We start from the raw sequence: 18,358 nt of genomic DNA on the forward strand, positions 1-18,358 counted from the left end.
TCCTCATACGACTGAGCACACCCTGCTTGGAGCCTAATTTGCATATGCATGCCAAAACCTCATATGAACTTGTGCTCCACAACCAAACTTCCATTTAGACCACCATCGCCTTGTTCCCTACAGTTCTCCCACAATACCAGCAATAACCACACTGACTGCTTCAGATATACACCAGACTTTAGTTTCATTCAAGCCCACCTCTCCAGCCTTCTCCCATAATCCACATCACACAACCCAACAACAACACTTCGACTCCACAACCACACCAGCCGCATTCATCTCACCACTACCAACTGCCTTCAGGTCAGGTATGGGAGAATGTGCCAGAACAGCGCGTCGCTGCGTCCACTTTCCACCGGTAGTCCAGGGGCCTCCGTCTTGCCATCCCCCAGGCAGATGCCAGGCCCATCCCCATCTCCTTGCGTTGCTGGTCAACCTGCTGCAACCACGAGGCACGTGGTCGGCCCATTGGCCTCCTCCACTCACAAAACTCCCTCGCTGAGAGAATCTAATGAGCAGGATCAACGTCAGGAAAACGAGCCGCATGTCCACAGTCAGGTCAGGTTAGATCTGTAACCTGCTACCGGTACCATGTAAACCTGTACTAACCTGTTCACGGTTTCCTGTACCTGTACTAACTGTCTTCCCTCACCTCGGAACCATCATCTTGCCTTGCCCACGGACACCTTTGAACCACATTCATACCCAAGCCCCTCACTACAACAAATGGAGCCCTTGCACTAAGACGTAAGTGTTCGCTTGCCATTCTTTCACATTCCTCTATCAGTGGGGACTGCTCTATTACTACACATGCATCCCTTGCCATTCCCGGGTGTTCGAGTGACAGAGTTCTGCTGCCCGTCGGCCCCATGTTGAGTGGGGAGCTGATATGCATGGCATGGTCAGAAGACAAGTAAATGCGATTTGGCCCAGCAACCTTGCGGGGAGGGTGACGTCACCCCAGAGCATATCTGGACCAATGGGCTCGCCGCCGGAGGAAAGAGGGCAGCACATGACCCGTGCCCCCAGGAACCACCCCAACAAGAGGCAGGGATTCACCCTTGATCCTCCCACCCAAAACTCCACCCTCCCTTCCCTCCTGCGACCCTTAAGTATCGACGCTGGTCACTTGAGCAAGAGCTGGCCAGAGAGGTTCTTGGTGTAGTGGTTGCGATGGAGCTCGCGTGGTGGTTGCTGCTGGACAGAGTGGTTACTGCAGGGTTTGTGGATGCTTGCTGCCACAAGGGACGGAACGGAATGTAACGCTGAGGAAGTACCAAGCGCCAAGCAATCTGAGTGCTGTATTGGGCAAGAGGTGAAATCGGCAATCATTCATGATAGGCAATTCTGATTCTTACACGTTCTTTCTCTATTTTCCGACTCATCTACTATGGATGTACAAGAGCCATCAGCCAAGGCAAAGTCTGAACAAATGCTCTTTTTAGAGTGACCACTGACTCGCACTCTGTCTTTCATACTCTGAACACCAGATCCCACATCCCACTCACACCTCATCACACCCCCATATACACCCCTTGCTCTTCATTATCCCCCACCCTTACCTTCCCTGCACTTTGGACTAGCACGTGCCCACATGTACATGCCGGGTCAGCCAGAGGCTGCCAACACCTCAGCTTTTCTTATCTCTCTTGCTTACCTACCCTTCCTCAGAGTGATTCTGATGGCGTATCATGTTAATTTAAGTAAGACTGTGTAAGATAGATAGCTCAGGATAACTCTGCTCTTTCTCTCTGCACTGCATGAATTTGTATCATTGTAAGTCTTTTGTCACACCACATAAATAATGTACGTTCCTGCTGTACGAATTACCCCCCTGTGAATAGACCCCTTGTCTTTGCTGTGCCACATGCCTTTCCTCGCACTTCCTTATAAATACACCCATGTCAGTTGTTCAGTTAAACCGGCTCGTAGCATCCTTTCCTCTATTGGTTCAGCACAGTCTGCATGATTATTAGACTGGAAGTTTTACCCCATGTAATTTGCTCTCATTAGCCAGCGTGCACTCACTGTATGACTCAGCAGTAGTCCGAGTGCGTACTGAGGGCACGAACCCCGGTTAACCAAGTCAGCTCCTCAGATAAACAGTGTTAAATGGGTAATCCTGTTAGAGTTGACAAAGTAAATTGATGTTCATGGTTGCTTAGCAACCTGCCGGGGTGCAGAGTTGTCAGCGGCACGTCAGTCTCCAGGGCCGGGCGTTCAGTAGGAACCCGAGTGCTTCCGTTCGTGGGGAACCCCGAGTCCATAAGATATATGTATGTATATGTATATATATATATATATATATATATATATATATATATATATATATATATATATATATATATATATACACACAGAGGCTCGTGGAAGAGCTAGTACACTAAACAAAACAAACAGTAGAGATTGGTGGGGGGGGGGGGGGTTGGAGGGGAAACACCAACACCAGAGTTAAAGGCCAATGTGATTTTGGTTATTTATTCCATTCCGTTCACAAACTTCTTTCCAGAACTTTGGCACCACCAAAGCAGTTACAAGGCAGAGAATACACTTGGTGGTTTTCCATTGCTCTCTCCACAAATCGTCAGTGAATTTGGAAGTTGATCAGGGTGCCAGTAGTGCACAATGGCCTACTATTTTCTAAAGGTGCCCTAAGATTCGTAAAGTCCACCAGCTAATGCGAGCAGATGGGCCAACTGCTTAATGGCCTTCCAAGGGACGGCATACTCAATGATGCCATGCCCCACATGTAAAGCACCACGTTGATGGTGGAGTCGTATCATGGATTAAATCCAGAGTAGATATCTCAAGTGAGTATGCTACCTCTTCGTTATCTTGTCAGCCTTATGGTATGGGATGCCCACATTGTAAAAATGAATTCCTTCAAAAATTACAAACTATGCATTCTATCCTGCATAAAATGAAATGAAGGTCTTGTATGAGCCACCCTGAGGTTAAATATAAACCACCACATATACAGGGTGACCACAAAAATGGTACCCATACAATTTAACAAACCTTCTTTGTTTTTATTTTCAATGATGTATGTTCTTTGATGCAAATTTGTGTCATAAGATGTATGATCACTTTGGAAATTTTCAGATGGATGTGTTTAATGTCATTGATTTGATTGAGGTTAGAGTACATGCTCCGACTGTCGGCTTCTACGCTGCAGGCACACTTGGGTTCGACGGGACATATTATTACGCCAACACATCTGGCGCCATTGACCGAAGAGATTTTGTTAGTTATTGCTATTTTTGAGATCATAAATGGATAGTCACCTTCCTCGGTACAGATGTTGTCCTCAAGTAGCTGACCCTGAACTCGGTTTGTTTCTTCTTGAAGGATTACGTTCTGATGTAGATTTTGACGGAAAACGATTTTTCTTTCGTTGGTCATGGCCTGTTGAAAACGTGGAGCTATCTTGACTAAATCTAAACCTGCTGATTATATGCACACCTGTAAAAAGTAGGACGATATTATTAGTATGGAGTAAGTTACTAGAGGTAAGGTCGGTCCATTTATTATTTTTTTTTCTGTGGTCTCCCAATATTTCATTTGCCATAGCATTTAACTCATGATTGAGCGGGAAAAAAAAAACAACTATATTTAGAATAAGAAAAATGGTTTGGTATTTATTTTTCTTTTATTCATTGACTTTCTTGTTGATTCTCTTCACCAACCCGTTTCCTGGCTTCGTGATTTACCCTTATAGATTGAATACAAGGCAGATTTGCGGTGGCTGTGTGGGACAGGCTGGGTCCCCCTTGGCTCGGTGGATGTGGAGAAGGCGAAAAGAGCCGGTGCCATATTGAACGAGGTAGGATACTCGGTTTGGGAATATGGTTTAATCACAGTGACATTAAAGGGTTGGACGGATGGAGTCGACAGATTATGCCAATAACCCACATGGGTAACCTGTTTTGTGCAGACAAGTCAAGAAACAACCCTGCCTAATGCGCAAAACTATATAATATCTTCATGTTTAATCCTACAAACTCTCTGTAGGAATCATATGAACCTCGTCTTGTTTCACCATACACGTTATATGAACCTCATCCAGGAAATTAGGCTTTTGTTTTTATATAATTATCTTTTCATGCTGACATGCTTCATGCCTGTCCACTTCCCTAGCCAATTCTGTATCTCCCTTGTCCACTTCTGGTGATAGCCGATTCGTTTTACCACGTTGGTTTGAGAGCGATTTCCAAACTGTCTTTGGATTCCCAACATTCTGATGGATCAGACCATTTGTTTTACTCAACACAGCCATGTGCTTGTATATATTGCTCGATTAGAATGCGTGCGTCGGAAGAAAACCCAAACGGTGACATAATCGACAACATGCATTCCTTAATTCAGGGAAATGCACTGTATGATATAATATGGTTGAGTGTGAACTTGTGTATTCGGCTACACTTAAAAGATGACGTGACATGTAAAGAGTGACCATTTGATTTCCTTGTGTATTTATTGAGAAGCTTCGTTTTGTTCCCCCTATCAACAGAGAAAGTATCGACTCCCAGCGGACAAGCTCAAGTTCACGCAAGTGGATGATTCTCCGGAGATGCTTCAAGCAAAGTCGAACCAAAAGATTCGTAGTGATGTAAGTTTAATGAACCGATGAAAAATTTTAATTAGTTCATCAGGGCACGAACAGGATGGCTCAGTAACCTACGCACCTTTGCATTGTCAAGTCTGGGATCGATTTTTTGATGGATACGATCTGATTTACGTAGTTATCATGAAGCACTGCACAGGGTGTTGTTACAATATAGAAAATGCCATTTTTTTGAGCACATGATAAGCTGGCCATCCTATGTTACCTTCTTGTGGACTTTAAAGATATTGTTGTCTTTCAATAAGAGTAGGCCTTTGTGTGTTGGTCCTTGTTCCAATTCTAAATCCGCGCCACTTTTTACATCCCTCCTTATTACACACTCCTGAGTGATCAGTTCTTGGAATTTGTAGGAAAGTTAATTTAAGTAAGACTGTGTAAGATAGATAAGACTGTGTAACCTGTGCTGTCAGTGAGATGGGCCCAAGCCCAGCATGTAATCATGCCGTTATGGTGTGGAATCATGCTGTGACGATGTGTACTATTCATCCTGAGATGGTTCTTCCACAGAGAGCGAAGGAAGAAGCTCACTCCACCAACATCATGAATTTCTTTGTCTGCCCACCAAAATCACTCCCCTTCCTAGTGTCTGTTGCATCTGACTATTTCACTTCAGAAACTTCTGGCAATGCTTTTCTTCAAGTCGATCTGCCTCCGGCCTCAACCTCAGTTTCTCTTGTAGCCAACATACCACAAACATTCCGTGTGACCACAGTGAATGTTCTAAATCTGCGAGAATGCTGGGCTCAGACCGCATCGGTAATAGCCATCCATACGGTGTATATCCAGTAACATAATTCCTGAATGCAATGTATGTCATTCCCATTTGCATCGCGTTCCGAGAACACCCCCTCCCTTTGGGGGCAACTCTGAAAGTACCACCGCTGCGGAGGTTCTTTTGTCCTGCTGCGCTCGTTTTAAATATTTATGAAATAAAATGAAAGGCAGTAGCAAATCACCAGGCATGTTCATTGATGTCAGATTGCTTTCGCAGTACCTCGTCTCTTCCTCAGAGATATAGGTCTTTGTATTTGGAGGTTGCGAAGGCCACATTTCTTCTGTCATCACTTTTTGTTCAGAAAAAAGAAAGGATTCGAAAACCCAGATTTTTCTGGTTTAATTTACATTTTATAAATAATCTCAATAAATTGTTGGGTTTTTTTTTCAGATGTTGTACAAAAACGAGAACAGCAAAAGGATGCACCGTTATTCAATGCCTCCCGATGCACCCAATCTGCTCCAGGCCAAATGCAACATGATAAACCTCAGTGATGTAAGTACGAGACTTGTACGGCTGCTTCGAGCAAATGAATCACATGTATGATGGGCTTACACCTGTGATGTTGAGATAGACTGTAAAAAGTTAAGTTTGAACTTTGTGGATGTTGCATTAGTTCCTCTGTAATATAAGGCTGCTTTTCACAGAAACAAATGAGTTGATCTGATGTTGACCAAAATTATGATTTCCATGAGAAATCGTTCCAAATTATGACCACACAAAACCAGAAAAATCACAGAATGATGAAAAATCTCTGATGCTATGCATTATTCATTTATAGATGTGAGCACATTTTTTGTAGGTCACGCAGTGTTCATCACAAGGTAGGTTCACACAAAAAAAGGTAGGACAGGCTTGGCTCTCTTTTAAAAATATAAAAAGGGGGTGTGGCCAAAAATAATATGTAGCATCTCTTAATGATGATGAATTGCTTAAAAAATTATCGTATTCTGATCTGGATTCGCATATTCAACAAAATCGAATCATTTCGTCCTTGTCACACATCCAACCTGTCCAGCAAAGTTCGTCCGAACCCATCCACAACCTTTTGTGATATCCTGTACACAGACAAACAAACATCCAAACAGACAGACAGGTGTGAAAACATAACCTCCATCCTCCTTCAGTGGTGGAAGTAACCACACAAGATTGAAGGTTATATGGGAATATGCACTTGTATTATCTGGTCCTTTAAAACATTGCCGCAAACACCAAACTTGTGGATTTCATTGCCTCCTGCTTTGTATGATGCTTTGAGTTCATAGGTTTTTTTTAACATTTCTTTTTAAACTAACTCGCAGAATTACTACAAGTTGAAGTCGCTTCATGAAAGAGACCATGGATATAACCTCGGAGCTGATGCCATCCCCATCAGGGTCGCAAAAGCCTCAAGGGACATTTCCAGTGATGTAGGTTTCAGGGTTGGGGGTCCATGCAAACAACATTTGTTCATTCACTTGGTTGTGATGTAATAATGTTTTGATTCACTTTCAGCAAATATTTTTGTTTCACGATTCACTGTGTTACAGTACAAGTATAAGCAGGCCTATGAGAAACAAAGAGGACATCTCATTGGAGCCCAGAGCCTGGTGGATGATCCTAAATTGGTCCACTCTATGAAAGTGGCCAAGATTCAGAGTGAGCGTGAGTATAAGAAGGCATACGAGAAGGAAAAGACCAAATACCATACTCCTCTGGACATGATTTCCATAGAGCTGGCGAAGAAGGCCCAGGCTTTGACCAGCAGTACCGACTATAAGCACCCGCTTCATCGGTATGTGTTGCCACCAGACAACATGACTGCACAGCTGGCCAGGTTGGCCTATGATCTCCGCAGTGATGTGAGTTTGCAGAAACATTTTCCAAAATGTATGTTGTCAGTGTATAACTCAATGTGTTAACCGATATACTGTGTGTATGTATGTATATATATATATATATATATATATATATATATATATATATATATATATATATATATATATATATATATTATGTTAATTGGTTGAATAACCTCATCTTTATTTATTTCAACTTGCCACAATAGAAAATGTGTGATGTACATCATAATATAGCTTTCTTGTTTCCATCCCCACCAAACCTCTGAAATAACACTTGTCAGGTTACTATGAGTTTTTATTTTATTTTATTTTATGTTATTTTACTTTTTTTTAACCTTACACACACCAACCAGAAAGCGGGGTTAACCAAGTGGTTCATTTCTGTCCATCCATCCATCCACAAACGTCAATTTATGTTCGAGGAACAACTTCATTTTCCATAAATTGAATGGTATATTTTGAACTTGAATCGCGGAATGAATTTGTTGTTTAACAGTACTTTGGTCTGAATTTGTTCCGATCGTACATGCGCAGAGAGGAGTGAGATAAATTTTTTGTTTTTTTACTCTGTCTGCTTATCTGGCAGTGAAGGAAATGAGAAAATTATTCCAAACAGGAAACTTACAGTTTTAAAGGACGTTATAAAGGAAACAAATAACAGGCACGAAGAGCTAATGTGATGATGTAACTAAGGTGATGTGAAAGCCACTGCGTCAATGGCGGTAAATTCTGGAATAAATTTTTTTTACACGACATTTAAATTTATTTTATTTCAATTGAATTGTGTACTTGTGCACTGTAGAGTGAAGAACACAAACTGCCTTGTTACCGCTTCCAAAAACCTCCAGTTTTGCAGTACTTGGACATGTTAAATAAGGTGGTGTATAAGACTGCTTCGAGCTTGGTGTTGGCTTCGTGGTTAGGGTGGCGGCTTGGGATCCTCGGGTCCTGAGTTCAAGCCCCGTTGGCCACTGAATTAATACACGCCAGGAGGTTGACTCAGCCTGTCATCCTTCCAAGGTCGGCAAAATGAGTACCAGTGTACTGGTAAGGGGACACTGCATCAGCAGCAAAAGCCGCGTCCCAACCAATGATGCAACCAGCAGCCATAGGCTGCACGAGAGAGAGAGAGAGAGAGAGAGAGAGACAGAGAGAGACAGAGAGAGACAGAGAGAGACAGAGAGAGACAGAGAGAGACAGAGAGAGACAGAGAGAGACAGAGAGAGACACAGAGAGACACAGAGAGACACAGAGAGACACAGATTGACTGCTTCAATGGCGCTGAACTTCTGGATTTTTTATACGACCTTTAAAATAATTATTTATTTCAATTGAATTATGTACCTGAACACTGTGTGGGGGAAGGTGTTCTATTAACTCTCTAGTTTTAAAGGCACCAATAAATGCAAAGTTGAATTTTTCTTCTTTGTAAGTCCAACGAAGCACAGGATCAAGTGGAACTTGCGTATTTCAAAGGTTTGTTGTTATGTGTGAAGAAAGAAGACTTGATTCAGTCAAAAGTTCCTTAGATCAATTTATTAGTGCAGAACATCACGTAAGAATGAATTGTTTGACTGTTTGCCTTGTATTCTTGGTCTGAGCCAAAGTGGAATGAAAATTCATTCACACACTATGTAAGATACTGTATCTATTTGTGTTCCTGCATTTTCTGGAGTGAAGGGTTGTTTTGCCTTTACCCGAACAGCATCTGTACAAGGCTGACTTCAACGATTGGCTCAAAGGAACAGGATGGATTCCTTTAGGCTCCGTGGAAGTGGAAAAGGCAAAGAGAGCCGGAGCCATTCTCAATGAGAAAAAGTACCGGCAGCCTCCGGACTCCATAAAGTTCACCAGCGTTACGGACACGCCGCAGATGGTCATGGCTCGCAATACCTATGATCACGCAAGTGATGTCAGTTGAGAATACCTTGGCTTGCTCTTTATTTCGGTTTCGTTCTCGTCAGATTAATTTCCATCTTTTTCACTATTTTTCTTTTTTTATTATTCTTATGCATTATTCAGTGTTTTTCGACTTTGCGTGTACAATTTTAGTTGAAGTACAAATATACTTGAAGGGAATGGCGGATGGTACAGGGTGTTCCAGCTGCAACATTAACATTTCCCCAATGCTCCATTGAACCATTTCAACCATTGCCAATGTTGTGGAAAAGTCATTGTTCTAGCAAAATGGCTTTCTTTTGATTTTGGTTTCTCCAAAACTTTTCTGCAATCAATACAGAAAACAAAGATGCACTTCCGATTGCGTTCTTCAGGTGTTCGCAACCAGAGGGCATAACAGACTATTCAAACACCAACCTACCCCCGAGCATGGGGTTTAACGGACATTATCATTCCATATCATAATTCAATAACAATTTGTAAAATTGCTCAGACATGACCTTAACACTTATGGCGTGAGAAATTAGTAAATGAAGGCATATAACCTGAACATATAATTATAATTAACATCGAAATACTAATTTAAATTTGAGGCAAACTCTCTTCCTAATTTGTGAAGTCATTGCCAATCAAGTCTCTCCTTCACGATGGCAACTGTAGCCAGTAACTCTCGCTTGTCAACTACAGCTCTTTGCAACTGAAAATACAGTTGTGGTCAACAGCTGGGAATTATTGGCCACAACTGCCAGCGTGGGTGAGACATGATTGGCAATGATGTTCCTTGTTGGAGTTCTGTCTTTCACATTGCATTGCAGTTGATTTTGCTCTTTATTCACTTTCCAAGTTATGCTATTTGGGCTATAACTATTGGATGATATTCAAGAGTCCTAAATGGAATAAATTCTAAATACATTGTGGAGCAAATTGTGTCAAAAATTTCAGCAGAGGCAACGAGAGACATAATATGCTTGAAATGAATTGCATTGTTGACTCAAACCCCTTTCATGTTCCAATCTGCCACAGAGACTGTACAAGGCCGAAGGGGAAACCGCTAAACATCATTTCACAATGACCTCTGATGTCCCTGCACTGTTGCAAGCAAAGGCCAATGCGTATAATGCGAGTGATGTAAGTCTTTTTGTTGTTGATAAAATTGTCGTCATTTTGTTGATCAACACCTTGCAATACTGTTTGTAAAATGAATAAATTATATTACTATGCTTAAAGCGAGCTTGGCAATAGTCGTTTTGGGGGAATGGCAGGTTTATTACAAGCTCAAGTGGAACCACGACCGCGACAAGGGTCATGACCTCAGAGCTGATGCCATCCCCATCAGGGTCGCAAAGGCCTCTCAAGACATCGCCAGTGATGTAAGCATGATATGAAACTTTGAATAAATTTTTTTTAAATACTAGCGGGGTATGCTTACACATTATACATTGTGTAAGCATACGAACCGTGCTTCCCCATTGTCTCAGGTCGCTCACCTGCATTTGAGTTTTCCTTTATTTATTTTCATATATTTTTTCATTTATTTATATTTTCATTTATGGATGCTGTCCGACGATTTTGTGATTTGTCCCGGTGTACCGGCTTCGATGTTCATCGGCACACAAAATTTCAGCTTTCTCCGTCACCCGCAGGGAACCGATATTTAATGTCAGTATGTAGTTAGAAAGAGCTAGATATTACCAGCAGGGTATGCTTATACGTTGTGTAAGCATACGAACCGTGCTTCCCCATTGTCTCGAGTCGCTCACCTGCATTTTATTTTCATTTATTTATTCGATCCTCGTGGAGGATCTCTAAGTCTTACTCACGTTGTTGTTCTTCATCTTCTTCTTGTGGACTTTTTTGTTTCACAGCCCACAGTTTTCATCAAAACTTCCTGAAACTTGGCATATATATGTAAAAATACCCTGCGCAGACAGTAACCATCTCCGATTTTGAAAATTCCTCCTAGAAAAAAAAGTTGTGACGTCAAAATATCTCCGCTAATGGAAATTGCCTAAAAAATTGTCTCCAAAAACTAAGCAAGCTGTTTGAATTCTGTTTGCGGGAATCGAACAGGGCATTAGCAGAGATGAATTACCGCACATATGATACATCACTATGACGTCATCAATTTTATGACGTCATTCCTATATTTTGACATTTTTTGTTTCACAACCCAGAGTTTTCATCGGATCTTCGTGAAACTTGCCAGGTATATGCAGAAAGCCCACGTGCAGGCAGTAACCATTTCCGATTTTGGAAATTCTTCCGAGAAAAAAAGTTGACGTCATAATATCGCCGCTAATGGAAATCGCCTAAACCATTATCTCCGAAACTGGGCAAGCTGTTTGAATTTTGTTTGCAGGAATCAAGCCGGGCATTAGCACAGATAATTTATCCCAAACCTGATGCATCACAATGACGTCATATTCGTTTTTATGACGTCATATTCATTTTATGACGTCATCATTAAGAGGACGAGGATGTCAGCTCATTTCAGCTTGTTTTTTCTTCATCCATTCACATTTTCATTTATGGATGTTGTCCGATGATTCTATGATTTTTATTTTTTCCTGGTGTACCGGCTTCGATGTCCATCAGCACGCAAAATTTCAGCCTTCTACGTCACCCGGAAGGTACCGATCTTTAATATCAGTCAGTCAGTGGTTAGAAAGAGTAAAATATATATATATATATATATATATATATATATATATATATATATATATATATATATATATATATATACACACACATATATATCTTCTTCTTCTTCTTTCGGCTGCTCCCGTTAGGGGTCGCCACAGCGGATCATCCGTATGATCCGCATAGTGATTTGGCACGTTTTACGCCGGATGCCCTTCCTGACACAACCCTGGTCGCCTCTTACGACACAGAGATATGGTACACCTATTTTAATCGGGGTATACACCGGCCCAGTATACTGGTACTCTTTTCGCCGACCTCGGAAGGATGACAGGCTGAGTCAACCCCCTGATGTATTAATTCAATGGCCCAACGGGGCTTGAACTCAGGATGTTTTGGATCCCAAGCCGCTGCCTGAACCACTGCGCCAACACACCAGGCTATATATATATATATATATATGTATATGTATATATATATATGTATATATATGTATATGTATATGTATATATATGTATATATATATACATACATACATACATACATACATACATACATACATATAATATATATGTATATATGTATGTATGTATGTATATGTATATGTATATGTATATGTATATATGTGTATATATGTGTATATATGTGTATATATGTGTATATATGTGTATATATGTGTATATATATATATATATATGTATATGTATATATATATATGTATATATATGTATATGTATATGTATATATATGTATATATATATACATACATACATACATACATACATACATACATACATATAATATGTATGTATTGTTTATTTGTCGTTAAATATATCTGATGCCTAATAAAGTTGCATGGAACTTAAAGGGGAAGTACAATGAAAAAGCAAACAGCTATTACGTATTTCTAAGTATGTACCAAGTATATTCAGGTAATATTACCGAGAGCTGATAAATTTCATGGTAGAAAAATTAATTTGAAAATTTACGTTTCACCTGATGTTAAAAGGGCTGCACCAAGTTTGTGAAAATTCCACAAAGTACCATGTGATCATTATACAGACTCTGGGTAATTACAACACACTAGAATATGTGGGTGTGCCTTGGCTGTACCTATGTCCCTTAAAAACATTATTTAACTTCACCCCAATACATTTTCAGTGAAGAGAGGGATCCTTTGCTTTGGTAAAGGGGAGGTTGAGCAAGCAAATAGAAGGAACGTTATATCAGCAAGTATCTTTCACCGATTAAAAATGAAATTGCTGTGTTACAGTACAAGTACAAACAAGCCTACGAGAAGCAGAGGGGCCATCATATTGGGGCCCTGAGCATGGAGGATGACCCCAAGCTGGTTCACTCTATGAAAGTGGCCAAGATCCAGAGTGAGCGCGAGTATAAGAAGGCATACGAGAAACAAAAGACTAAATACCATACTCCTCTCGACATGATTAATGTAGAGCTTGCAAAAAAGGCCCAGAACTTGGCCAGCAATTCTGACTACAAGCACCTGGTTCACCGGTACGTGATGCCACCAGACAACATGACTTCACAACTTGCCAAGATGGCCTACGATCTCCGCAGTGATGTGAGTGCAATCTCGCAAAAATAAAAAATAAAAATTTGCAGCAAAATGTTTTTCGTTTTTTGGTTGTACATCATAAGATAAAATGTTGAGAATGTAATTCTCCTGCACTGTCAATAATGATGTCACTCTAATAACTGGTCAGTTTTGCAAGCTTTTAAACAACTGAAACAATATGGAGATAAAGTAGTGTTCCCACGTTTTGCCGAGTGAAAGTCTGTTGGGCGTACTTTTACAGCTTCTGTACAAGGCCGAGTTCAACGACTCCCTCCAAGGAACAGGATGGTTTCCTTTAGGCTCCGTGGACGTGGAAAAGGCCAAGAGAGCCGGAGCCATTCTTAATGAGAAAAAGTACCGGCAGCCTCCGGACTCCATTAAATTCACCAGCGTAACGGACACCCCGCAAATGGTCATGGCTCGCAATGCCTATGATCACGCAAGTGATGTGAGCATTGAATTTTATTTCAACGTATATTCATACATTCGTTTACCTCATTTGCTGTTTATTCTCTCATCATGTGTATCATATCAAGTACTTCATTGAAAAATGGTTTTGTGATTGCAGTGAAAATCTGTCAAAATTATCCTGCTCTCTTGTTTTTTGGGAGGGACTGCATTAATAAATGTACTGTACTTGTACAATATTTTCAGAGACTGTACACGGCTCAGGGAGAAGAATCCAAACATTCCTTTACCATGCCTCATGATGTGCCTGCTCTTATGCAGGCCAAAGTCAATTCATACAACCTGAGTGATGTAAGTATCGTCACTATATTGACCAGAACCAGTTCGGTTAAATGGCCTTGTAGCAGTATTATTAAAATTCCTTGTCTCTTGGCTCATGTGTGACGTGACTTGCTTTGCTCTACCCCAACTATTTGTTCCCAACGACGTGAGCAATACTATTGTGGCGGTTCTGGGAACCGAGACATCAAGGCAATGGCACCCATCATATAGTGAGCGGTTCCTGAGATAGTTATTTTGTTTGTACTTCTCCGAGATTGGGTCCATCCCTTGTGTCTAATGGGCGACGAAGGGGATATGCGTTGTGAGGGATTGGTTAGGTTTTTCCCCACTTTCTCCCTATTTTTCTATCTTTTAATTTAAAGCCCCATCCTAACCGTGCAAATCATCTCATTAGCATTTGCCCCCAAAACATCGTTTAAATAGTGCGCCAGAACTCAACTGCCATACCACTCTCAACCACGCTGCCACCACCCCTTTCAACCATGCTTTCAACACCACTTTCAACCATGCCGCCACCATAAGACTGCAATTACCTCCACACCACAAGACCAACAACCACCGTCTCTCTTTTCTCACACGCCATCCACTTCAGCCTCAACCATCGCTCTTCCACGGCAGCACAATTCCAAACACCGCTCCAACCACCATCTCAATCGCTCGCCTGTGATTGACGACAGCAACCACCATCGCACCTGCTCGCAGTGCCGCTTCACCTCTGCTCGGAGTGCAACGACCAACCATGCTCGCTGCCATCGAGCACGAGTTTGCGCTCACATTTCTGTCATTCCGTCCTTTCAGCGGAAACCATCACGCTGCTCGCCGAACCACCCGCTACCCTCCAGGACGCTTGCGCTACCAGAGGAGAGCGATGCACGCTACCCCCACGTTAAGTCGGGAGATCGGCCCCGTGCCCCTCCTCGATGACGAATTAAGCCATATCCGGTTTGACAGCTTCGCGGAGTGGTTGACGTCAGGATGCAGGGGGAGTCTGGGCGATTGGGCAAGGCATGCGAGGAACACAAGGGGTGGAGATTGGTTGCCGTGCAGCACGGTCATGCCTTTTGGGGACGCTTGGCTCCACCCTGCTCAGAGCGTCTAAAATATCTCTTCAGGAGGATTCCAAAAAGGATGTAGAGGTTATTTTCGGCTTGATTATGGGAGGACTTTCTGATGGTCGGTTTGAAGTGAAGCAACACGGGACGCTGTGGAGCACCACGGGATGAAGTGGCATGCCACAGGTGTCTGTTCCTATAAATATGTTCGTAGCAACGTTTCCTTCATTGACCTAGCATAGTCCGCACTTAGTGTTAGCCTGGGAGGTTTTCTACCCCACTAATTGGCTCACGTGACTAGCTGGTGCGCCTATCTGTTCTACTCAGCAGAAGATTTCCAGGTGCGGCGATGAGGGCGTGGCCTCTCGTTAGGTTGCCGTGCTAACAGAATAGTGGAAACCTCGAAGTGTAACCCTTCTCGGCCGGTCGTCTAAGTCGAGCGCTTCGGCTGTGTAAGATCTGCAGCCCTTTGGGTTGAGGAGATATCTGTGGTGGGTGGCCTCAGGGCTAGGAGATCGGGAAGATAAGTCCGGGGAACCCCCATGAGGTGGCCCCGAACCTTGGTCCCGTGACAATATACATTTTCATTTTTACCTTTTACAGATGCATAAGGGAGAATGGAGAAAGAAAAAGCAGGATAAGGAGTGTCATGTGTACAAATCATGATTGTTGGTGCCTTTTCTTCCTAATTCGCCTTGCTCATTCCTGAAGTGATGGAAGAGGTTGTGTGTGTGCGTGCGTGTCCAGGCCTAACTTTTTTTTTTTACCATTTGAGCTTTTGTCATCAAATTTTCAACAAACCTTTAATAGTGAAAATATGGAGAAAGTAATTAAAAAGTGGTTCAAAATGTGAAATGGCAAATCAAAATAAAGACTAATTACTGCACAGTAGTCCCAAGAAGGAAGCCAGACTTAACAAGACACACACACACACACACACACACACACACACAGAGTATATATCTGTACACACACACACACACATATACATATATACTGTATATTTCTACACAAACACACGCGTATATATATATATATATATATATATATATATATATATATATATATATATATATATATATATATATATATATATATATATTGTGTATATCGACACACACACACACACACATATATATATCGACACACACACGTACTAGTAAGTACTTACAAATATACCCATCAGAGATGGGGAATCCCCCGCCATTGAAACATTTTTTTCAAGATGGCCACCCCAGTCGGCCATCTTGGATCCGGCCACGCCCAAAATCAATAGGGTTCTTTCTTTTCAGGTGGTACATGTGTGACCCAAATTTCAAATTGATATGGCGAACAGTTTATGAGTTATCGCACTCACAGCTATAAATGTTGACGCCTGGACGGACGGACGGATGACCCGGGTGACAACAATATCCCCCTTCCGCCACGCGGCGGGGGATAAAAACTATTTGTTTGAAGTTGTCATCTTAACTTATAAGACAACTTCATCTTAACTTATAAGCAATTTACTGATTTCCTAATTGCCCGGATCATCGGCTCAGCACCGTTTTTCATCGAGGTTTCGATCCTTTCATCCCAGAACCTCTCCAAACAATAGATCCACAACCCTGGTCACAGGTCCACATCAGTAGATCACTCAACATCAATGGACCTACAACCCAAAGTTGTGTCCAGACAGTCAGTCAACACAGCAATGCAATATCCTTCTTCAAACTTATTTAACTATCATTTTTATTTAAAGTATTACTACATATGAATAACTTTTAATCATGTACCACTTTAAATGATAATATATGAAACGATAAACACTTTACCTTGCAGACATGTCCATTACACCTCACCTCCATCTAACCATGCATTCAAACTGTCATCAATAACCGATTTTAACATGCTGCACTGCGTATCGAAGCAACCACCAATAACTTGTATTTATACTTATTTATAATGTATTTTATAAATAATAAAAAACATTTATTTTAATCTAAATGCCTTCTTTATTTTATATATATATATATATATATATATATATATATATATATATATATATATATATATATATATATATATATATACATATATATTGTTACGGATCTGGAAACCATATGCATTCAAACATACAGATGTCGCAAGAGTCAGTTATTCCGTTAAGTTCATGTGAGACAGGTCCCTTCCTTTTGTCTAGTGGGAGAATCAAAGGTGTGCGTTGCGATATTCTTTTAGGTAGGTTATTGCATCCAACGAATCATCCAACGAACCATCCAACGATCATCCAACAGACCATCTAAGACCATCCAACAAACAAACCGACAACACCAATGAACAAGCGCTTCACTCGCCGAACAGGCGACTCGCTGTCCGAGGCAGAATCTCTGGCAGTTCCTTCTCGGCTTCCACAAACTTCGTAACTTCTTTTTGCCGAGTATGGGCACCGTGGAGTGGGGGCGGGGTTTTCCCCAGCATGGCCAAAACTCTGCCCAGAAAGGGCGGACCCATGGGAGCCCCGTCCAATCAGGGCAGACGGTGACATCTGTTCCACCCAGCCCCCGCCCCGTTTGGGGAGGTCCATAAAAGTACAATGCCATCCTCAGTGAGGAGTTCTGAGGGGGCTCGGTCGTTGGTTCTGAGTAAGTCTCTTGGAAGAGGAACAAGAGTTCTTTTGGAGGAGCAAGTTGGTTGGTGTGCACTCTACATTTTGCTGGCGTTCGTGGAGTTTTCCTGGGTCCCGTCCGCGACCCTGATCTCCGCCCTGGGACTCCGACTGCCCCGCTCGGTTTCCTCCACGGGCACGAGCCCCACGCGTGTGACTGTGAGCTGAGCCACACGACCAATAGCAGGTGCTGCACCACGGAGCACTCCCTCCCTTCAATGTGCAGGTACCCCCTTGAACTGTGACCCCAAGCTCGTCTCTCCCTCTCTGGCTGCGGGGATCTTTCAATAAATTGTCTGAGTGTGTGGGCCCATCTTATTAGTAGAACTGTGAAGTGTTTTCCATCATTGTAAATTCTTGCTTGCATATCCACGATAAGTCCTGCTCTGTCTTCTGTATTGCAAAGAAATTACCATTATGAGAAATGTTCCCAGTTCGTTTCCGTCCTTTCTTTCATTGGTCCAGCATGGTTTGGATCTGAGTTTTAGCCGGGTTTTTATACCCGATAATCCATTCATCCAAGCCGGCACGGCTTTGGCAGTTCCGCTCGA

At 42.0% G+C, this 18,358-nt stretch overlaps 1 protein-coding gene across 5 annotated transcripts in view; it reads left to right on the forward strand.

Annotated features, from left to right (window-relative positions):
* LOC147027319 (nebulin-like) overlaps positions 1-18,358 on the forward strand; it is a 247,279-nt gene that overhangs the window by 26,376 nt on the left and 202,545 nt on the right. For all 5 annotated transcript variants that reach the window (XM_085876653.1, XM_085876654.1, XM_085876655.1 and 2 more), the window contains exons 14-24: positions 3,719-3,823; positions 4,511-4,609; positions 5,790-5,894; positions 6,701-6,808; positions 6,929-7,240; positions 8,946-9,152; positions 10,163-10,267; positions 10,402-10,509; positions 13,053-13,364; positions 13,600-13,806; positions 14,013-14,117. In XM_085876653.1, coding sequence (XP_085732779.1) covers positions 3,719-3,823; positions 4,511-4,609; positions 5,790-5,894; positions 6,701-6,808; positions 6,929-7,240; positions 8,946-9,152; positions 10,163-10,267; positions 10,402-10,509; positions 13,053-13,364; positions 13,600-13,806; positions 14,013-14,117 — 1,773 coding nt within the window. The remainder of the gene's footprint in view (positions 1-3,718; positions 3,824-4,510; positions 4,610-5,789; positions 5,895-6,700; positions 6,809-6,928; positions 7,241-8,945; positions 9,153-10,162; positions 10,268-10,401; positions 10,510-13,052; positions 13,365-13,599; positions 13,807-14,012; positions 14,118-18,358) is intronic.

The sequence above is a fragment of the Eptatretus burgeri genome, chromosome 4, assembly GCF_056783735.1.
Source record: "Eptatretus burgeri isolate ZD-2024b chromosome 4, Ebu_testis_v1, whole genome shotgun sequence".
Classification (NCBI taxonomy): Eukaryota; Metazoa; Chordata; class Myxini; order Myxiniformes; family Myxinidae; genus Eptatretus; species Eptatretus burgeri.